This window comes from Lissotriton vulgaris, chromosome 9, assembly GCF_964263255.1.
Source record: "Lissotriton vulgaris chromosome 9, aLisVul1.2, whole genome shotgun sequence".
Lineage (NCBI taxonomy): Eukaryota > Metazoa > Chordata > Amphibia > Caudata > Salamandridae > Lissotriton > Lissotriton vulgaris.
In genome coordinates, this window is record NC_141697.1 from 64,498,894 (window position 1) to 64,522,839 (window position 23,946).

Genomic DNA, 23,946 nt, shown 5'->3' on the forward strand with positions numbered 1-23,946 from the left:
GGACAACAAGGAAGACAAGTCTATTTTCTATGTTGGTGGCTCGGACCGGACGATTAGTCTCATATTTCCGATGACCTCCCACTGGGGTGACTTGTTGCTATTTCTATCACTAGTTCATCACTTCCTCCCATCTTGTGATTTTCGGCCGCTGCTTGATCTCAAACTTGCAATTTCATTTTTCGCTCCAAAGTACGGCTATTTTATCATTCACAAAAGGAAAACACTGAATGGAAAAGAATTAACATTTTGGGCTGTTTCTCACTGTCCCTAGAGTGTTTTTCCCATTGCCCCTTAAGGTGTGTGCCGTCACTCCTTCCAAGCCTGGAGAACTCAGGCTTGGTCCAGGCCGTATATTCCCTGCGAGCACCGGAACCATCTAGAACCAGACATAAAGATCCAGAGTAAGATGCCAGTCATCCCACTCTAGATCAAGAAGATCTAGTACAAGCTGTCACAGAAGGTCACGATCGGGACACAGAACATGGTCTCTTTCATGGACTATGATCTCAAGATCTTCCATCAGAGATATTCTCCAACTCTCTCTAACACACCTCCGCCAAGGGTTGCGTCAAATGTCAACTTAAAAATTTCTAATGAGGTGCTTGTAAGAGGTACAATGAAGTTGAACATTCCTATGCCAGCTCCCACTGCATCTACATCGGTTATCTTTGTGATCCTAAATCAAAGTGCATCATCAACACCTTTCCTCCCTTTGGTCACAGGTCTTCTTGAGCCTACATTGCAGTGGTACCTGACAACTCCATTTATAAAAATTGCTTCATCTAGGCCCTTGAAAAAGTATAAGCCTCCTGACCAAGATTCTTTCTTTCGCAGGGCAGATCCACTACCATATTTTGTAATTGTGCCTTCAGCAAGAAAGTCACACATAGTAGCACCAGCGTCCTCTGGGAAGAAAACTGTGTGGAACCTCAGCTTCTGCAATGAAAGCAGCAAGTGCCAATACACTTTTAAGGAGATTCCATAGATCGCTTTTGAACTCCCCACAAAACTTTACAGATAAACTTCCTAAAGAAGACAGACAAGATTTTTGTCATTAGCGAAAGGATGCTGGTATCAAATCAGAGCATTGATTCAGCTGCTGACATTTAAGATTTATCTGCCCATGGTTATTGACATGGTATTTGTGCAAGGAGATCCTCATGCTGAGTCTAACAGGTCTAAAACTAGAAGTGCAATTTAGAATACTGAACCTGCCATTCTCAGGAAACACATTGTTCGGTTCTCATGCAGATGATGAAATGTCATGGATGAAGACTGATTTAGACACCGTAAAAGCTGTGGGCCTGGAAAAGAAAAATAATTAGAAGGAGATACAGGCCTTATGACAAGCACTATTAGCCCCAGAGGGTTCAAACCCCTCACTTGGCGCTTAAACAGAAAAAAACACCAGCAGAACAAGTCATTATCATTTACGTAGATCCTCTAGAGGAAAAGGTAGTCAACATCAACAGTCTATAGTGGGAAAAGAGCCCACCAAACAATGAGTCGCATCTTCCTCCAGATCCATGAGCCACTCTGGTGGGAGGAAGTATCACAGCACATTTTTCAGAGTAGCCGCTGATAACTATAGACAGATGGGTTCTGAATATTGTTCAGTATGGTTACTCTCATCATTTCTTATCCCCAATTCCATCTATTCCTCCAACGAACACATCGCTGTATCAACAAGATCTATCACAGAAGGAGGTGAGCATTTTACTACAGAAAAATGCAGTGGAGTAGGCCATTCATATCAAAAAAGATTGGGAGTACTGAACAAGTACATTAAAAAGGATAATTCAGAATGCTCGCATTACATCAGATCTAACCTCAACTACATAAAGGTGACTGAATGTGTGCAATAGATCTTCAAAATGCCTACTTATTTTCATTCACAAAGCATCACAAGCTTTTAAGGTTCACAGTAGTCTCAAGGCATTTTCAGTGCAAAGTCCTTCTCTCTGGACTGAAGTCAGGTCCCAGAACATTTGCAAAATGTATGGCTGTCATCTCTGCACATGTGAAAAAAATATTTGTCTGCCCTTACCTAGACGACTGGTTCATAAAAAAAACATCCTCAGCAGAAACACTGCTCCATTTGCAACCATGTCTCCACACTCTCACCATGTTAGGTCTTCAGGTAGACCTAAAAAAATCCACAACCTCCCCAGTTCAAAGCATTCATTATCGGGAAGCTATAACAGATAAAGCATATTCTTCGGAGAAGGGACTGCTATCAATCAAACTGAAGTGCCACGCTCTATTGCAAACTCCTCACCCAACAGCTCATCAGATTTGATCTCTGTTTGGATCAATGACCTCTTGATTTTTTCTAGTTCCTCATGCCAGACTGCACATAAGACCATACAGCAATGTCTGGAAGACCAGTGGAACCAGTTCTCAAACAGTTGGGAGAAGAAACTGACTCTAACATAATCAGCCAGAAATCACTCCCATGGTGGACCAAATCTGAAAATCTGATGAAAGGGACCTCATTACATCAGCATCTCCCAGCTCAGACTCCTTACAGATGCATCCCTACAAGGAAGCAGAGCACACTTCGGCCATTTAACAACCCAGGTGCCATGGTCACACAAAGAGAAGACCTACCATATCAATCTACCAGAGTTGAGAGGAGTTCATTTGGCTTTGAAATCTTTTCTTCTTGCAATCAAAACAACTTCTTTAATTGTTCAGATGGCAATGGACTACCGGACCAAGCAGAGAGAACTGTATTCGAGATCTCTTTCCCTAGAATCACAAGCCATATGGAAATGGCTTCTTGCAAGAAACTTGACAATTACAGCTGTCCATCTCCCTGATACTTTCTGTCGAGCCTGCCAAGAAAACCACGACTGGATTCTAAACAACAAAGTCATTGAAGCACTTTTTCAAGATTGGGGATATCCTAATTTAGACATATTTGCTGACATAAAAAACAAAAATGCCAAGACTATGCCTCCAGATATTACCAACTAGGAAGGAAGAGGAATGCTCTTTTGATAGACTGGTCGAAGAAATTTCTCAACATATTTCCACCAATTTCCCTCATTCCAGCAGTTCTGGCCAAATGTTATCGGTCCAAAACCAGGATGATAATAATTGAACTGAAATGGCGTTGTCAATTGTGGTTCACTGACCTTTTTCACCTCTGAGAGCACCCACATAAGAGATTGTTGTACAGGCAGGATCTCCTGTACAGGTTTGGTGGCCAGATTCTGCACCCCAACCTTCCATCACTGAACTTACCAGCATGGCTCCTGAATTCCTGCAATATGGCCATCTAGTTCTTCCACAAGAGTGCATGAACATTATAAAAGAAGCCAATCATCCTTCCACAAGAAAACCATGTGCCCTTAAGTGGAAGAGGGTTTGCGTTTGGTGCATTCAAACATCCACAATCCTTCCTCCTGCTACGAAGATGTACTGATACCATATCTTCATCACCTAGCAAGTTGTGGTTTACAGTTTTCTTCTATTAAAGTACACCTGCTTACACTGCTTACAGAAAGTGTCCATTGAATACCTCTTTTTTTAAAAATTGCTGTGATTGTAGATATTCTAGAAGGTATTAAGAACGTTTTTTGACTAGTTCGGTCAATTTTTTCTCCTTGAGAACTTAACATCGTTCTCTCTAAATTGGGACCCCCCCCCCCCTTTGAACCCATACACAAAGCTACTTTACCACCTCTTACATGGAAAGCAGAATTCCTAGTAGCTATTATCTCTGCATGTAGAGTTAGTGAGATTCAGGCTCTATGCGCCACTGAACCATACACAGTATTTTATAGTAATAGAGTGGTTATGAGGACACACCCCGGTTTGCTCCCCAAGGGGATTTCGGATTTCCGCATTAGCCAAACTATTTCCTTACGCATATTTGTCCATGATCCATCAACACAAGCAGAGAAGTCTTTGCATTCTCTGTATGTTAAGAGTCCTGAAATTTTTATCTAGACAAAACCGAGGACATAAGACAGTCACACCATCTTTTCGTAACTATATTCCCACACATACAGGCTTGCCTTCTTCTTACAAAAATCTATTTCTGGATGGATAGTATCATGCATTATTCTCTTATACCAATTAGCAAAGAAACCCCTAACTGATAGGCCTAAATCATTTTTTGCAGGGGGAATGGCTGCTACCGTAGCTCTTCTTAAAAACTTTCCCATTTCAGAGATATGTAAGGCAGCTCTTGCAGGGCCGGACTGGTAACCAAAATCGGCCCTGGCAAACTGCTCGACCAGCCCCCCTGGGGGGGCTGAGGGGTGCAGCCGAGCTGTCTGCATGGGCCGTTTTCTGCCCATTTTCTTACCAGGGGGGGATATTGCAGGCCCCCGGTAACAAAAACGACCCCCGGGTCTCAAAACCGCCCCCCACCCTGGCGGCCCACTGGGGAAACGCCCGGTGCAGGCTACGACCAGACGAGCCCTGGCTACTTGTAGATCTGCCCATACGTTTACTAGACAGTACTGTCTAGATTCAGACTTCAGAATGGATACTTAAGTAGGTCAGTATTCTTTAAGAAACCTTTTTGGGCAAAATTATATGTTAAGTACTATGGTACAGATTTTTGTTATACATTTGTGTGTACTTTATAAAAGTTCTCTGCTAACCCCGCACATGAGCAGGACTATTCTGTGCTTATAACTATGAAGAGGATTTCCCTGGAAGAGAACAAGGATTACAGATGACCACAGACCACTGGTTACACTTGGCTGTTTTTAGGACTCAGGTCTCGAGTTGGGGCAAGATATGGTCCCTGTATACCATCTGTGGATGGGATGAATTTAACCCCGTGATGTGATGATTGCCCTAGGATGGTACAACAACCAATATTCTAAAGTATTGTGAATACAACATACTTTACTTTAACCCCTGAACAAGTCCCTAGGTAGCCAGGAATGAAACGCGTTGCCTGGATTTTATAATTTGTGCAATACTAAGGATTAATAAATGAAGATGATGGACTTAATCTTGCGAAATTGAGCTTCTTTCCTGGTGCACCTTCCTTTTGAAGAATTAGATGAGTAATGTTTCCTTCTTACATAACCTCAAAGTCACTTCCCTATGTAACCTGAAAACCCTAGTGCGATCTGATAATTACTTTGTTTCCTCCACACTTACAAATTTAACCTAGAAATCCACATTGTAATACTAGAACGACAGTTCCACTATCCAAATCAGACATTTTAGAAAAAAAGAGGAATTCGAGACAACCTATAATGGTACCCAAAACAACAGCCTTGCAATAAGTGTCCCGTAAACATTGCTTGACTACCTCTACTTCAATAGATGTTCTGAGCTAGGCACTTTACTCCCCACCAAACCGAAAAAATCAAGGTGGGTCCCAAATCCATTATCAGGTGGCTCAGTGCAGAACTTGTTGAGCTGATATGCAACATCTTAACCTGGGACCTTAATGACATATTTGACACACTGAAGAAGGCACAATTTGCTGTGAGAGACCAGTAGAACCCATCATAACACCATCAACAGAACCAAAACAACCTAAATTGCTAAACAGATTAAGGAGGTACATAATCAGATGATTCTGCCAATATTTAATGTCTGCTGGGAACTGACCAATCCCAATGCCCTAAAAGTGACCGCTTCTCATACCATGAATACTTGAGTTCTTTGTGGCCAATATCCAATTACCATCATCATCTCCATGAAAGTAACCCTTTACCTCTATCTCACCTGTTCCCTGCAATCCAGCTTCTTCTTCACACCAACAAAGCTACTGAATTTGGTTACCAAAACAAAAGTATCTTATAGACACTTCTAGTCACAAAGTCCTTACCTTAGAATAATCCCCAGTCATCAGACTGGATCTGGACATTTTTCTTGACCAGAACCCCTGCACGCCCATAGGTGGCGTTGTTCTGCTCCGCATGGCATCGTTGCCATTGTCCGCTCTGGAAGTGATGTGCGTGGTGCTCATATAGGCACCACCCTCAAGCTCTAAGTTCAGTTCTTTTCTTTCCACGCCAGTCAGCGCAGATCCGGAGAAGAGCTACCCCCAGTCACTCTTTGACCGACCTAAATTTTTGAGACTTTGTCTCCTGGTGTGGCAAGATGTCCACAAGGAAGGCTGATTTCAAGATGTCAGGGACAAATCCACACCTCATCTGTCTGTAGTGCCTTGAGTGTGACCATGACGCCAAGGCATACGTCAGCTGTTGCCCCATGCAGACCAAGGCCTTGAGGGAATGGCCCCTGAAGATCGTTGCTGCTTGACCTGCGACAGTCTCGATCCTAGTCAAGAGGAAGGTCCCAGGATACGTCACAGAGCCACTTCAAGAGGTTTTCATCGCAGTCGAAGTCATCCGGGCAATTGGGTAAGTCCCACAAATGAAAGAAGTGCAAGAAGTCAAAGAGGTCTTCGACTTCGCCCCGTCTGTCAAAGTCATCTGACGATAGGAGGAAGTGTCGGCATGCAAAGCCTGGCTCTCCAGTTAGGCCTGCTCCTGGGCCATCTCTGCGCCTCCCTCAGTTTCCAGGCGCCGTAGTGACCCGCTGCCCAACTTTGCAAATGTTATGAGGCCAGGTACTTTGTATTCGGGCATATTGGAAAGCATTAGTGCCCCTTGGGCTCAGGATGGACCCCAACTGGTCTTCTGCTGGCGGTTTTGCCCCTGGCACCACTCAGCCCCCTTGGATCCATGGATGGAGCCGGGCAGCCGGTGCCATCCCCATACTCCATAAAAGCGCTTGACTTTCCAACTGAGGTCTGAAATGTTATCTTGGCAGCTGAGTGTCACCACCAAAATGGTATGTTGGAGCAAGTTTGCAGCATTGTGTACAGACGAACAGGTTGACTCCTTATCTGCACCCCTTTACCAAGTTATTTTGTGTATCCTTACCCTGTCCCAGTAGAGTTCTACTGTGGGTACTTTGAAGGGTTATTTGTCTGCTATGTCTGCTTTTCTGCTGCTGCTAAATCAGCCTTCCCTTTTCTAGTCCCCTATTGTAAATAGGTTTCTTAAAGGTCTTCAACACAGCCCCTAGCTCCCTTCATTATGCCTTAATGGGACCTCAATTCGGTTCTGACTTTCCTGATGCGCACTCCCTTTGAGCCGCTTCATAAGCCCTCTTACACTCCTCACCATTAGACGCCATTCTAGTGGCATATACATCTGCCCAGAGGGTCAGTAAAATGCAGGCGTTGTCATCGCAGCCTCCGTGCATTTCCTCTAATCAGACAAACTGGCCCTTTGGACTCAAGCATCCTTCATGCCTAAGGTAGTCATCCCTTTCCACGTAGGCCAGCCCATCGCCGTACCTACCTTTTACGCTCTGCCTCATCCCTCTAAAGAAGCAGAGATACTTCACTGTCTGGCCCCAAAAAAGATTTCTGTCATTCTACTCAAGGGAAGGTCATGCAGAAGCAAACCATCTCCCAATGTATCGTGCTCTGCATTAAGATCTCATACACTCTGGCCAAGAAGCAACCCCCTTATTGCTTGCGTTCTCATTCCACTAGAGCTAAGGCTGCAACTATTGCATCTGAAAGAGACACGTTAGTGATAGATTCCTTACCTTAGAATATCCCCAGGCGTCAGACTGGATCTGGAAAGTTTTGCGTAGCAGTACCCTTGCGCGTCGGTAGGCGTCGTCTGCGGCTCCGCGTCCATCGTCGGCGTCGTGGGCTCCGTGATGACGTTGTCGGAGTACTTAGACGCCGCCTCCGCGTGCTGACGTCAGTTCTTCTTTTTTCCGCGCCAGCCAGCGCAGATCTGGAAAGAGCAGTTCCCTAGTCACTTTTTGACTAAACGTTTTGTGATCTTTTGATCCATTTCGAAGTCTGTACGACTCCGACGGTGCCGTTAGGGATGCCCGGATTCAAGCATTGCGACGAGTGCGACCGTACCATGTCGGTCACGGATCCCCACCGCCTGTGCCTGATGTGTTTGGGTGTCGACCATGACGACGAGGCCTGCTCCGACTGTCGGGCCCTTTCGAGGAAGGCCAGGCGGGAGCGTTCCCGCAGGCGACTCGAAATCCGCCAGTCGGCCCCCCCACTATTGCATTAGGATGCTGAGTTCCTTTCCTGGACATCTGCCAGGCCGAAATGTGGGCCTTGTTAAACATGTTCACCAAACACTACTGCCTGGACAGTCAGGTCCGTCAGGATGGGTCCTCTGCCTGTTTGATGCTGCTGGGCTTTCTGGTCCAATTTTCATTGACTCACCTCTGGGAAGGTATTGCTTGGGTATCTATTCTAAGGTAAGGAATCTGTGGCTAGTAGTCTCTATCAGATGAACAAGTTACTTATCTTTGGTAGCACCTTATGTGGGATAGACTCTATCTAGCTGCAGATTCCTCACCCTCTCTGCGAACAGATTTGTAGATGCAGAGCTGTTCCATTTTTAGGGTCCTAGTTTTACACATGAGTGGTCAGTGTTCTTCGTGGCTCCAGACTCCTGGCTTGTAAAGTCATGAAAAGAAACTGATGTCCATGCGCTTGGGTGGTGCCTTTATAAGCACCATGCACATTGCTTCTGGTGCAGACGTTGCCAACAATGCCATGCAGACCCAAACAACGCCACCTACTGGCGTGCAGGAGTAGTGCTCACGAAAAATTTCCAGATTCAGTCTGACGCCTGGGTTTATTCTAAGGTAAGGAATCTACAGCTAGATAGTCTGTACCAGATAAGGCATTTCCGATGATAAGTAAGTTGTTCTTATTAGCCTCTGATGGAGCAATCAATAAATAAATCAATATTTGTGTAGCACCGCTAATCACCGGTGAGGGTATTTACAGAGTTCAGTTGAACAGCCAGTTCATACGGTGTTCATTCTTCAAGCGTTTCGTTTTGATAACTTTATTGCTGTCATAGACCATAAAAGCACAGATAGAATATATACATACACAAGATAAAATACATAAATAATTAAGAATACATGGTTAAAAAGTTATTATACAGTAAGTTATCAAAAGAAAGGTAACAAACATCACAATTAATCACAATTTATCACAATTCATTAGAGTGAGCCTTCTGCGTCACATACCATATAAAAACCGGGAGACCGCAAACACAACAAAAGGGGAGGTGTCATATCTTAAAATTCTAACAGCTTGTGCACATTGCCTTAGACCAAGACTTCTGCATAACGGTGCCAACCAGCATCTCCGTATTATACTATAAGCTGGGCGGAGGAATAAAACGTGAACGATATCCTCTTTAATATTGTTCTACACTGGGCAAATTCCCTCCTCTCGTCCATCCCATTTTCAAGTAAATGCCCCAATAGGTAGACAACCATGTCTTAATTGTGCATAGAGTTTTCTTGCATCTTGCTTCTTGCTTCTTCAAGCATCTCTTCTCCCATTGGAGAGAGACACAGCTAACCCGATCAACACCTCCCCCTTTATGGCATAGTCCCAGGACTCGTGAGAAACATCATCTTCGTCCTTCTGAGAGAATTATGTACTGTTCAAAAATCATGGCCAACTTCTGACCTATTTCCAATCTCCCGTTCATCATTAAAATCATGAAGAGGGAGGTATAAAGACAACTTCAAGATTAAGTGGAACATAACTACCTCCTCCAAAATCAGCTGTCAGGATTGCACTCTGAAAGGGCCACAACAACTGCCCTGGTAAAAACCAGAGAAGAGCCTCACCTTTCCATGGATGAGGACAGCAAAACTGCCCTCATACTCCTTGACTTGACCGGCAACTGCAACACTATAGATCTCACAGTCCTAACAGGAAGACCTAACCCATAGCCGGGTTAATCCCACCCCAAGCTGTAATTAGTCCATTTGATTCTCTCCAAGAGCAGCCAAAAGGTCAGGACTGGATCAATCAAATCTTGCACATTTCCACTGTCTTGTGACCTTTAGTAGTTTCTCTTGCTCACTCCATAAGCAGCACCTGGTAAATTCCATATGTATTCTGATGATATTCAGATTCACTTCTTTGTGAATAACAGGCAAGACAACTTCACCAACATTACAACCTGCCTTGACAGTGTCTTCCATTACCTGCAGTAGAACTGTGTTTGTAAAAATGGCACTGAAAGAGAACCTAGTGACCACAATCACTGAGACTGAGTCACTTCCAATGGTTTGCCGCTCAAACTTTGGAACCCATCCCTCCTCCTTGCTTATAGTAAGGAACCCCGGTATCTTTTTTGAAGTCAACCTCTAAATCCACAACTCAACATATTAGCCAAAGGCCTGAAATGCTGTTAATCCTTATTCAAAAAAATCCTCCCACTTCTCCACACAGAGATGAAATAATGTCAACCTTTGTCCTAGTGTTTCTTGACTACTACAGAATCATCCACTCTGACCTTCCTGTACAATCTTGTTACCAGGCTCCAAGAACGTCTGAATCAGGCAGCCATACTGTGCTTTAACCTGTGCAAGTGGCACCACATTAAATGTACCCTTCAAGGAGTCTACTGGCTCCACGTCAACACCAGGATCAAATGTAAGGTCTTAGGTATTGTCCCTAGAGGAGCATTGGAGCATCAAATATGTACACCAGCAGAAACTGGCACCAACCATACCGTTACCCGAGGCCTATGTTAAATGTCCACTTAACAGAGCAACCAATGATAATTCAAAATGATAACTTTTGGAAGATCATCACGAGTGTTCAAGGACTTGGACTATGGTAGTGATTCAGCCCAAACTTGAGATCCAGTCCCAACTACACATTGTTCAAACATTGTTGAATACTGAGCTATGTACACTTATATTCAAGTGAACTCAAGTCAGAACAGGGAAGGCGACTGAAGAATGTCAGACATGGATAATTGCCCATCCGTCTTAACTCCAACCTCCCTAGCTTGTCATTCTTGTTTGCACCAATCCACGCTTCTGTCAAGCACTTTCAAGTAACTGAAGGGAGACATATAGCACCATCTTCTTAATAAATAATGACTGGCTGACAGAAATCATGGCAATGCAGTTAGCCAGTTCTCTGCCCTTAATCATGTCTCCTTAGGACACTTATTGTAGGTAATCATGCCTCCTGTTTATGAGTCAGTAATCTTGCTCTTGAAACAGTTACTGGGCCAGTAATTGTAATCAAATGCAAGCACACATTATGTCTTGTATCTGTAGGTATGGGTATCACTAAAATAGACAGTTCTCCATCTTCGGGGTGACTCAGAAGATCACTTCTGCTTCCCTGACTAACTATCTTCCACCAGATTTAGAGATGACCACAGCCCTGAGGACATCTTTGTACCTTGAAAGGAACCACAGTCATGGCAGTTCCCTTCAAGGTTATACAATGTTTTGTGGGCACCCTCGGTTGGTTTTGATGTTTATCACCAAACTTTTAAACTTTTGTTTGTTTTTTAGGAACAAACTCCTAAAGCAGGAGTGTATTTCTGAAAAACAAAAAACGAATGGCCCCACACCAAGACAGTGAGGGGTCATTATTTTTTTTTTCCTGTCCATTACCTTCAGGTTTTACTTGGCGGTGAAAGACTGAAAAAAGGACATAAATAGAGTGGGTGGTGTAATGCCCGTCCTTGGACGGCACTTACTCCGTAGGGCCGTCCAAGGAAGCTTTCTAACTACTGAGCAAACTTGGGGTCGTCAGCAGAAAGCTTACAGCCTGCCTGTCTCTAAATGAGGCGGGCGGAACTAGAATTTGGTGGACAGGGAATTCAGTAACACTTGCAACAGAGTACTCTGTCCACCAAACTCTATATCAGGAAGTTTCCAAAGATGCTTCCAATTAAATGAGATATTAAACAAAACATGAGAAGTATTGCTGCCCGAGAAGCAAGAGGGTTTTAACTGTTTCATTTATATATTTGTCTCACTATTTGTGGAACTAGCACGAAAAGAATAACATAAGCATGAAAAGGCACAATAAGGAGTTTCTTGCACAGCTGATAGATTGTTTCTCTGTGCAAAGAGCGCCCTAAACATCCGCAGACAGAGAATACCACTGTTCTAACTTTTGGCTTTGGGTGTTTGCTTGGCATGAATCTTTAATTTGTTTGAGTAGCATTTTGTGCTTGCCTGCCAGAATCTGTTTAACGGCTTCTCCTAACGCTCTTGCTATGTGCCAAGTACTAACATTCTGCATGTCTCTCTCATTGGACTTTCCAACCAGTTCCTATCTCTCCTGCAGAAGTACGACCCCGACCTCTTCAAAATGGCTATGCCCTGTCTCAGTGCCATATCTGGGGCTTTGCCACCTGACTATTTGGATACCAGGATTAGGGCAAGTCTGGAAAAGCAAGTTTCAGTGGATGCTGAAGGGAACTTTGACCCGAAACCTATCAACACAGCGAAGTGAGTATTTGCAAATATACAGGCTAGTTAAAACTTTCAGAGGGTTTGCAGTGTTGGAAATTGCTTGTATCAGTACAAAGCAATGTTAGATGTGCAAATGCTGAAAAGTTAGCCCATGTTGAGTGAAAGATGGACTTTAAGAAAGGAAAAATTGGAAATGAGTATGAATCTTGAAAGAACATATTGTTAGGGAGAGAGGTTAGAGCTCAATCCTGCAAACAGAATCAAGAGAAATAAACCTCTGAGGATTAAGCTTTCCGAAGGATTTTGAACCAAAACAATTTAAAGAAGCACCATAAACAAATTAGCTTTGATGACTATTGTTATGAAGGAGTTGCGAGTTATCAAAAGTTCTCACACAACTAAAGCACAATTCAGTCTGTGCTGGAAGAGGAGGGGTTCTTTAAATAGTAATTTATTTCTGTTTAATATATGTGACCATGCATCGGATTGAAAAGAGAGGGTTCATGCACGATCTTCCCTCAAACTTCTTCATACAATGTGAAGTACTGCAAGGCCAGAAGCTAAACTGAAGGATACTCATCGAGTAAGAAGGAAATGTTGGCGAGCCGTTGCATTTCATAGATAGAGGGAAGGGCTGTCACATGGGAATCAGGCAGAATAGCCTGCCTGCGTTCCAAATACCCTTTTTGGGCCACTGACATGGAATGAGTTTAAGTCAGAACCAGTCTGTATCTTCATTTATTTATTTTTGTTTAGGCAGTTTTACATAGGGCAAACAGGCATTTTACATAAAACAGTTCACATACGAAACGTTCAACAATATTGCACAGCTGCATACAACTAACTGTTAGCAGTTTTGAACTGCATCCAAGCAGTTTACATTAAGAACGGGTTCACAACATTACAAAAAGAAACATGTCCTCAGGGCAGTGGATTTGGATTATGTCTGAAAAAATAAGACAGAATAATTTTGGGAAATGCAAAAGCTCAGTTTCAACTCCCATTTTCAAAGGCCTCACATTCATTATACGTGGGCAACAAGAAAATAGGTCTACCCCTAATATGGCCACCAAAGTCGCATGATGTTTCTTAAGTGGTACCGTCTAGCTAATCTCTTTGATTCCCAGTCAAATATGGCCGCTTCTTGTGGGTAGCGAGCGAGCGGATGAACCGTGTCCTTCTCATGGGTATTACTAATCCACATCTCTATCTGTACTAATTGGACCACTTACATGCTACAGGGTCGGAGACATCCAGAGACACGATCTATCTAAGCTCTAGGATGCGCTTTCCAATGTACGAGGCCAACAACCAGCCCTCACAGCTCACAAAGGAACACCTATAGCTAAGCATGAGGCAACAAAGGCGAGACCAGCTGGCGTCCCATCCCCCGTCCCCAGTGTCCCATACAGGACTGGGAGCATCAGGACTGTTGCGGAGATGTTCATGAGCAAAGGATCTCCAAGATCAGGAGGGTGCTCTGTGATCAACAGAACAATGCAGGAGAAGAGCAAAGAAAGTCCAACATGCTGACTTGCCTAGGGCCAGCACTAACGGTGAATAAGGGCTCTCCATGGTCACCAATGCGACCCTCCCTTCGCCAACCGCTCTCCACCCCATCTTCTTCGCATGTTAGTCAGATCAAGAGAGACAGTGAAAGCCATAGGAATGTCACACATAAGAAATCTGAAAATCTGGCAGCTGTGAAACTTCAAGGCCAAGCCTCAATAGAACATTTTACAACCCCTTGGCCACACCAGAGAGCAGCGGCATGATAGTGGCACTAGGTGTTTGGAAGGGGAAATGGATCAGGTTTGCACTACTGGACAAAATGACGAAACAAGGGGCATGTACACAGCTGTCACTGATGGGTACACGCCCACCGTCATGCAAATAGGAAAAGGACCACTGGCGTATATGTGCCTACACTGCGTGGGAAGCGCAAAGATACATGTCAGCAGAGCCCAGGGCTCTATTACAAGGGAGGAACAAAATATAGCATGAGAAGCTTCAGCGCCTCTCTTGCAGTAGACATGCTGCACAATTCCATAAACAGAGACCTGCCAGTTCTTACTGTCCCACTGTGTATCACACTATATGATCAAATGAGGTATCACCATTACTTAAATAAAGCTATTCCACTGCAGATTCTATATCTTTAAACTAAAGCTGGTGTTTGCTGCAAGTGTGGACCTATTTTACACCCTGTCACGAAAGGAATGGCTCTTTTGCTCCAGGAATGTCACACTGGCATTGCCCAGAGACATCAAAACTTAGATATGTCATTATGCTGAACAGCCACAGGGCATCCTCGCCTGACCCATTAAGTTCAGTTCCCCATAATTCATTGGAACTCATGTCCTGTGATGCCAGTGGGTCAAACAAGATTTGTTGAATTAGCTTTATTCATCTTGATTTGTCAGAGTAAAAGACCTACAGGGTTCAAGAGCTGCAACAAATGCTAAAAGGTGATGCCAAAGGCTTCCACGTTTGACCATTCTATGTGGATCTTGGTTATACAGTATATAGCAAGATGCTATTCTTGCCTTAGTGTTCCAGACAGCTGTCACTCTTCACAGAAAAGATTTGTGGATTGGGGTCTCTTGTCTTTAGGCACATAAGAGGTCCAGGGTGTGAGAAAAGGGGTTGTTCCTCCACCCATAGGATTGGGGTACCCATTAAAGTCTACACCTGATCTGCTACTGAAGAAACTTAGCGGAACAGGTCGAAGTGCTTCAGCACATCCTAGTACTCCACATATTCCACGGAGACTGTGATGGTCTCGTTCAGTAATGGTCTCAGGAGCAGGATCCAGGTCGGACCTGTGGCACGCTGACTGACTTCTTTCACCGGGGTGCAATCTACTGTACAATTCACAGCGTTGAAAGACGAGCAGTTTTGGTTATGGTGGGGTCCTCAAAGCCATACAAAGCTAGGAAGAACACCTTTCTTGGAGTAGTATTATTACAGAGAACTGTTCCTCATTGCCTCTTTATGGGCAGCAGATCAGTCGACATAAGCAAAGGTATGTAGTATTTTGTATTGCTCCTAAGGGTAAATCTTAATTAATAAACCACCTAAAATTGTCTGGTCATGGTCGCAAAGAATATATTTTTGGCTATATTCCATTAAATTGGAAAAAACACACAGTAAACTGCCTCATGGTTGCTTTCCTTCACAAGATCTTCGACATGGTGAACATACTATTACTTCACTGAACATTACTTTTTTGCTCCTGATCCTTGGTGCTAGCATTGCCAAATCACAACTGAAGCATGTTCCCCTCTCAGATATTGTGTTCCAAAAACACAGGTCCATAGGTAGGGTTTGGATATAGCATTTTACAAATACTGCTGTCTTTCGTATTTTGAAGTGTTGACGGTACTTGGAATAGGAGGCTTGCTGTCCAGCAACCTGCACCTCGAGGTCTCTGTTGTTTGGAACCCGGGCTCTACTGGCCTTCACTAATGTTCTCATATCTGTTCACATTTCTTTCCTGCACAGTTATCAAAACAATTGTTTTGGAGGTTTACCCGCTCTTCCACAGTCATTCACTTTATAATTTAGAGGTGATAAAGTTTGCCATGCATAGTGCACCAAGCAGTGATCTTTCTGCCTATAGTTCTTTGACAGGATTTACACCACCCAATCCACTTTCTGAACATCAAATTCCAACTGAGAATATGGGGCAATAGGCACTTTTGTCAGGGTCATTTCTATGTCTGGATGGAATGGTAAGTGATGTCACTCTTTTTAATACTTTTAGTTTAACGCTTCCTGAAAAACTGGAGTACATTGTCATCAGGAACGCTGAACACTCGCACGACAAGTGGGCCTATGACAAGGTAATTAATGTTAATGTCTGAAAAGTGTCTAGTCTACATGGTTTGTGATTATCTGACCGTTTGGTGGGCATATGCTTACATGCCTCTTAATACATCAGAAGAGAGGCCAGGCACCAGGGTATGTGATGGTGAAGTAAGGATGGCATGTGTGAGCAATATATGTTAAACCGAAATGTTTGAATTTGTTTTAAAACTGGGCACCCTTTTTTCTTTTTTGGGTACAAAAATCAGTGTTCCACCTTCTGGTCCTTGGAAAGGAGCAGCAGTTCCTTAGGACAGACACAATGGCAAAGTTATTGTATAGAAGGGCACATGAAGACTTTCCTGTTTATGTTCTCATAAGCACCTTGATCCGCTGTTGATGACATTTTATTGGCTTCAGTCAGGAACCGTTCCTGTGGGCTTTGGTCTTGTAATCAGGAATGGACCTTTTTATGGGCTCCAATCTGAAGTCGATTGAAAGGGTCGATTTGTACACCAACAGTAGTGACATTAGTGGGGGGGGGTAGAAGCTAAAGTGTTTTTTTCTGTTAAAAGAGGCTGCTTTTAGCAGAGCCTTCAATGTTATATGCTCACTATTCGTTGACCTGAGCTTCCATTAAAGCATCCCATGGTTTTCAGACAGTTGTTGCCATTCAGTTTTGGACATCTTTAAAGGAAATGAATTTTAATGAAAGTCGCTGATATGAGAGAGACGCGTCTCAGTGCCTTTAGTATATCAACGCAACACCACATGGGGTCGGTCTTGGTGAGGTGTAATGTGCTCTTGCTCCTGAGGCAGATGTTGTGACCGCTCCTGTGACTGGTGGTCATTGAATTTACAGAGTTCAGGTATGCCAAAAAAATTCAAAAATGCACAAGAGTTTAAAACATAGGTCTTTGTCAACCTGCCACACCCAAAGTTTAGAGTTATGCAACACACCAGACACCTCTAGGCTGAGGAGTCGCTCCCTCACTTTTCTCTTAGAGGGGTCAAACCCCTCACTGGTCTCACCAACAACACCAGCAGTAGTCAAGGCAACACTTTCACCCTTGAAAACCATCAAGAGGTCGTGGAACCCAGCAGCATTCTTCATCCACAGGATAACCTCTGGATAAACAATGAGCCGTTACGCCCCCTTTCTCTGTTTCTCACACCGTGGGGGGAAGTATTACCAAGCATCTGGAAGAGTGACGCTTAATAGCATCAGACAAATGGTTCTTGAATACTGTTTAGAATGGCTACTCTCTTCAATTCGGGCACCCTCCTTCAAAACAACGATTACTCATAAAGACCTACTGCAAAAAGTATGCTGTGGAGAAGGTTCCTCATCACCTGAGAGGTTTGTGAATATAATCCTGATATTTTTTGGTGTGAAAAAAGGGACCAAAAGAAGAATTCAGACCCATTCTAGATCTTCGAGTACTTAGCAAGTACATAAGGAAATACAATTCAGAATGTTGGTATTACACCAGATTTATCCACAACTACATCAAGGAGACTGTATGTGTTCAATAGACCTACAAGAGGCCTACTTTCACATTCCAATATCAGCACAGCATCAAACGTTTCCTCGATTCAAAGTAGGATCTCATTATTACTAATACAAGGCCCTACCTTTCAGACTAAAATCAGCTCTATGAACTTTTGTGAAGTGCATGGCTGTCGACGCAGCTCCTCTAAAGAAACAAAAGATCTTTGTCTGTCCTTAACTGAATGACTGGTTAAGAAAGGGTATATCGACAGCGGAGGCAAACAAACATTACCAGTTCTGTATCAAGACAGTAACCAATCTAGGTCTGCAAGTAAACCTCAGAAATTATACGTTTAAAAAAATACAATACCTTGGAGCAATACTGGATGCCCAATCCGCAAAAGTGTACACTTCGAAGGAGATGTTATTATCAATCAATCTAAAATGTCACAATCTCTTACATTCTCATCATCCAACAATGAGACAGATTGCATCCCTACTAGGTTTGATGGGCCCTTGCATCTTTCTAGTTCCACATGCAAGACTTCACATAAGGCCCTTGCAGCAATGCCTAGAAGACCAGTGGACTCAGCTCTCGGACCACTGGGAAGAGAAACTGATCCTATCACAAGATGTAATTTAGTCTCTCCCAGGGTGGAAACAACCAAAGAACCTCTTGATAGGAATACCATTCCATCAGGATCTGCCAACTCAAACATTGATCAAAGATGCCTCTTTCCAGGGATGGAAAGCTCATATGGGACACATGCACCTGATTCACTTTTGGAAGGTCCATAGGCTCTGCAATCTGCAGGCCTCACTATCAAGGCACGTAAGTGCCCAATGTGGCAGGGCACAGTTGTATACTTGGGCCACCTTGTAGGTGAAGGCCAGGTTCAACCCTTACAGCTCAAGATCCAGACAATTCTGGACTGGGAAGCTCCAACAACCCCAACAACCCAGATACAAGTCAGGGCATTCCTTGGCTTGATTGGGTAATACAGGATGTTTGTGAAGGAGTATGGGGCATATTACCAACAACTAGCGATAATTATCACTATGTTGGCTTAGCGGGGATATTTTTATCGCCGAGCTGCGGCGATTTTTATCGCTTAGGAACCTTGCTATTATCAAGGTTTATCTCCTAAGCGATAAAAATCGTCCGAAATGCATGAATATTGCTGAAAAGTCAGCGATATTCATGCATTACCGAGCTAATGCTCTTAGCCATGTTATCCACCTACCATTGGATAACATGGCTAAGAACTGCTCAGGGGCAGGTGTTAGCTTTTGGAGATATTCGCGCTTAGCGCGACTATCTCCAAAAGTTGGTAATAGGAGATAGCGATGTTAGCAACTGTTTCCAGTCGCTAACATCTTGGCACGCCCACTTTGCATGTCATTAGTGATACATTTCACTGACATGCAAAGCGGGGCCCAAGATGGTCGCTATCTCCTACTAGCTGTCGCTAACTGGTGTTAGCGACAGCTAGGTAATAGGGAGATAATTTTATATCATGTTACCACTGAGGCACCCCTCACAGACCCTGCCTCCAAGAAGATGCCAAAGAAGGTAAATGGACAGTGAGTTGTCAGAAGGCTTTTGGCAAACTCAAAGAAGCATGTGCTCAGCATGCATTTTTAAAGCTACAGATTATTCAAAGCAGTTCGTAGTGCAAACTGATGCCTTTGTACATGGGATCGGATCGCTCCTTTCCTAGACCAACGATGATGGCCATGACCAGCCTCTTGTTTTCATTAGCAGGAGGTTACTCCCCAGAGAGCAGCATTGGAGTGCTTTTGAGAGGGAAGCCTTTGATGTGGCTTGGTCCCTGAAGAAGCTGAGACCATACTTGTTTTGTACCCACTTCCTTGTCCAAACCGACCACAGGGCGCAATGGCTGATTCAGATGAAAGCTGACAAATGTTGAGATGGTCCATCTCCCTACAGGGTATGGACTTTACAGTGGAGCACAGACCTGGGACTGACCATGCCAATATAGATGGCATTTCCTGTGACGCCTACCGACGCGCAGGGATGCTGCTAAGTAAAACTTTCCGGATCCAGTCTGATGCCTGGGGATATTCTAAGGTAAGGAATCTAACACTAACTACTGTTTCTTACAGATGTATCGTTACCGAAGGTAAGTAACTTGTGCGCTTGGTATCAACCATCTCCTATTAATAAACTCACACTAATTCCAGTGATGGATATATTAATACATGCTCCCAGAGGGCAACTTAGAGGTGCCCCCTATAAACATACCAACTACTTATGCTCTGTCTGGCTGGTGTAGGCACGCCTGCCACCACAGACAGGTTTCTGGCCCCCTGCAGAAGAGAGCCCACGCTTTCTGAGAGCATAAACAATGCCTGCTCCGGCCTGAGGTGTTGTCACCTCCTCCAAGCAGGATGGCTAAGTAATAGCATATCAAGGCAGCATGCTTCAAAGGCCTCTGTCGCCTTTGAAATGTGACCAAAGGCTTCCCCAGACAGTGGAAATGCCACCCCCTGCCCTGGGACAATTTGGCACCAGGACAGGCTGGAAAATTAGCTAGTCAGGAGGTGTGCCCCTCTCTCAGGCTAGTACGTGGGCATGCCCTTAGAAATTCCCCTTTTGTAGTTTTGGTGGAATTAGGCTTTCTGAGTCAGGCTTATGCCCACTTACCACAGAAAGTGGGACTGCTCTCGACTGGATCATATCCTACCTTCAAAACAGAACTAATGTCATCCATACCTCCGCTTTCTGATGGATGCATCTGCCAGTGACTTCCTCACCTTTTGAATTACCCCAATAGAGAGCATTCCACAGAAATGTTTCTCCTCAGCTCTCCCACGTCGATGAGGATGTCACAATGGAACGGCTCCTCACGCGACTCCCCGTGACCTAATCGGGCCATAAGAAGACCTTGTTGGCATGCTGACGTCAGTTCCCTTTTTTCCACGCCGTCGACGTGTAACTTTTTTTCCTAGTCTGTCCATTTCTGAGAGTTTTCTTTGTTACTGTTGCAAGCGACTTTGTAACTGTTGAAGATGACTACTCCAAGAAAGTTGGGATTCAAGCTGTGCAGGGAATGCAGGGGTCAGATGTCCATCACTGACCCCCATGAAGATTGTTTGTGGTGTCTGTCCTCGGACCACGATGTTGGGACATGCACTTTGTGCAAGCGGATTAATCTGAAGGCTGTAAAGGAAAGGGAGGCCATGTTGTTCATGCATAAAGCCAAAAAGCAGAACAGGGGTTGCAGGAGGTCTCGAACCCGATCGAAGTCGCTGATACTTCATACTTTTAGGTCATCCAAGAAGCACAAGAAGAAGCAGCGCAATGGTTCTTGGTGTCGTTTTTCGAGGGATGCGACTCCAAAGTGAGAGTCTGAGAGTCTTAGGCGTCATTGCAAGGATGGGATCTCTCAGACTCCTTCACCAGGCGTGTTTTTGGCACCGAGGGCTGTTACTCCTTCGACTCTGAGGAATGTTATGCCTCTTCCAGCGACGAGCTCTGCTCCTCCACCTGTGTCTCTGACACTGAGAACACTGACTCCACAAAACTTGGTGCCTCCGCGTACAGCTCCAGAGCCCGTTGTTCTGGTTCCGGCATATCCTGCATTCCGGATTCCGAGATCTGATCCATCACATTTTTTAAATGCTATCTTCAGCATTTTCAAGAGTGCTGCGTATCTTACTGGTGCACCTGCTGGCCTCATGGGTCAGTTAACCTATTCTCTGGGAGGGGTTTCCCCTCAATTTCCTCAGGTACCATTCATGCCCTTTATGCCTGTGACCTCTGTTCCTTTAGATACTCCATCGACGCTTGTTCTGAAGTCACCATCGCTGTGTCTGGCGCCACCAACGCCGGTTCTGGAGAGGAAGTGTCAGAGAGAGGCTCAAAGGCTGTTGGAGGAAGATGAATATCAAGTGGAGCATCGTAGGGCTGAGGAAGGAGAGATAGTGGATCCTGACCCTGATTGTGAGGGATTTGCAAGATGTAGTGGCCTGATACCTCCCCTGTGTGGGAAATGACGTCACCAAGGGTCTTCCACCTCCTGAGGTGACCTCATACCATGCTGCAATTCGTAAGGCTGTGGACCTGTTAGAGTTGCCCCGTCTGTCCCTATATCTGAAAGAAACACGTAGTGATAGATTCTTTACCTTAGAATTACCCCCAGGCGTCAGACTGGTTCCAGAAAGCTTTTTCGTCAGCTGTACCCCTGCGCGCCGGTAGGCGGCGTCGTGTGGCTCCACGTGCGTCATTGGCGCCGGGATGACGTTGTCAGAGCTACTTAGACACGACCATGCTTATGACGTCAGTTCTTTCTTTTCCCGTGCCAGCAAGCGCAGATCCGGGAAGAGCTAGGACCCCCTATCACTTTTTGACTGAGTTTTTCGACGCCTTTTACCTCATCTTTTTGAGTCAATCGACTCCTGCTGTTGTAGGGATGCCAGGGTTCAAGAACTGTGGAGACTGTCACCGCATGACGTCAGTGACGGACCCACACAGCGTGTGGCTCTACTGCCTGGGGCGCAACCATGTACCCAAGTCGTGCCCCGACTGCCGGGCCATGGCGCCGAAGGCTTTGCGGGAGTGGCCCAAAAGTTGCTTGAAGTCCGGCAGTCTGCTCCGCGCCGCTCGAGGTCACGGTCCCGTGGGAGGTCGTGGGACCCGTTGCGAAGCTGTCATCACCATCCTTCTGGATTTGAGTCTTCGCGCTCGGGTCAGGTAAGTTGAAGCATTCCACGAAGAAGTTGAAGAAGCATCGTCGCTCTTCAACTTTCCTTCGCCCGTGGCGCGACGCGGCTGAGGGTGCGGATGATACCACCCCGCGGCTCCGGCGGAGCCTGCGAGGTCGCCTCCAGTCTACCTCCCTTTCCGGGTGCGGGTCGACACCTGCTCAGGTGCAAGAATTTCTTGCTGCCATTGCCCGACTCTTTGGGCCTTCTGGCTCTGTCGGTGCTCCTGCGGCCGACGGGGGGTCCTGTTTTACCATCTCCGGTGGCTCCAGCCCCGGTGTCGCTGGCAGCTCCAGCCCCGACGCCGCAGGTCCCCCAGGGATCCGTGATCGGACCCCGATCGATGCTGGTTGACCTCGTGACACCTCCACCAGCGCCGATCTTCCCGGCACCGCTTCTGACGTCGCCCGCTCCTCGGGACGACGTTGTCCCCAGGTTCAGCCTTTACCCGGACACGGTACCAGATTGACGTCACCCGACGCCGATACCGACGCCGATGGGGCCTTTTGTGCCCTATGTCCATCCTCCTTATTTTGAGCCTGTTCCACAGACTTTGGAGGAAGGGGAGGACTGGGAGTGGTCTGAGGACCTTCTAGCACAGGACTGTGCTTATGATGCCGACTGGGCAGAGGATTTGGGGGAGGCCAGTGGTCTTGACACCTCATCTGACCCTGGCATGCTGTCTCCTTGGCTATGGAGGAGGGAGCTAGTTACGCAGTGGTGTTGCGTAGGGTGGCCGAGGCTCTCCACCTCGAACTCCCTACGGTGGCCACCAGGACTAACCTCCTGACAGAAGTGCTCCAACCGCCGGCTACCTCTTCTGAGCCCTTGCTGCCTTTTATTGAAGCACTGACAGACGTTCTTTTGGGCACCTGTTCCAGGCCCAAAACAGGGGCTCCTGTGGATAGGAACGTGGCATGACGCCATCTCCCAGCTCGGTATTACCCCCTCTTCCTTACCCAACACCCCACCCATGAGAGCTTGGTTGTCCAAGCCTCTGCTTCCCAGAGCTTGTTCCCTACTGCACCTCCGGATAGGGAATTCAAGAAGCTGGATCAGTTTGGTAAGAAACTGTTATCATCTGCCAGCTTAGGACTGCGGTCATGAACACCACATTCCTCCTGGGCAATCATACCCACTCTCTTTGGGACACGATTGCGCAGGTGCTGTCCACCTGTCCGGTGAAGGCCCAGACAGTTCTTTCCTATGTGATTGCGACCGGCAGTGAAGTTCACCATACGTTGTGGGCTGGATACCGCTGACTTACTGGGCAGGTCGATTTCCACGATGGTGACGCTTCAGCGCCAAGCCTGGTTGAGGACTACTGGCTTCTCAGGGGATCTCCAGAACACCCTGATGGACATGCCCTTTGATGGCATTCGCCTTTTTGGCAACAAGGCAGACAGTGCGTTGGAGAGATTGAAGGACTCCCGGGCTACTGCCAAGTCCTTGGGCCTGTCGGCCGCTCTTCCTTGTACGCCTTCTGCTTTTCACTTCTTTCGTGGCCACGGAAGGGGCGCCCCACAGCGTTTGCAGAGCCACAGGCCACAGCAGCAACAACCTCAGCGTGGCCCCGGATTTTGGAACCGTTGAGGCGGTTCAGGGGGCCAGCGGGAGGGCCAGTACACCTCCACCTCCGCTTCCAAGCCCTCCTAGCCTGACCTTTCAGGCCCATC

General features: G+C 45.7%; 1 protein-coding gene across 5 annotated transcripts in view; it reads left to right on the forward strand.

The window, feature by feature from the left end:
* RYR3 (ryanodine receptor 3) overlaps positions 1-23,946 on the forward strand; it is a 1,864,151-nt gene that overhangs the window by 1,017,498 nt on the left and 822,707 nt on the right. For all 5 annotated transcript variants that reach the window (XM_086937034.1, XM_086937032.1, XM_086937031.1 and 2 more), the window contains 2 exons: positions 12,116-12,279; positions 16,010-16,088. In XM_086937034.1, the coding sequence (XP_086793160.1) occupies positions 12,116-12,279; positions 16,010-16,088 (243 nt within the window). The remainder of the gene's footprint in view (positions 1-12,115; positions 12,280-16,009; positions 16,089-23,946) is intronic.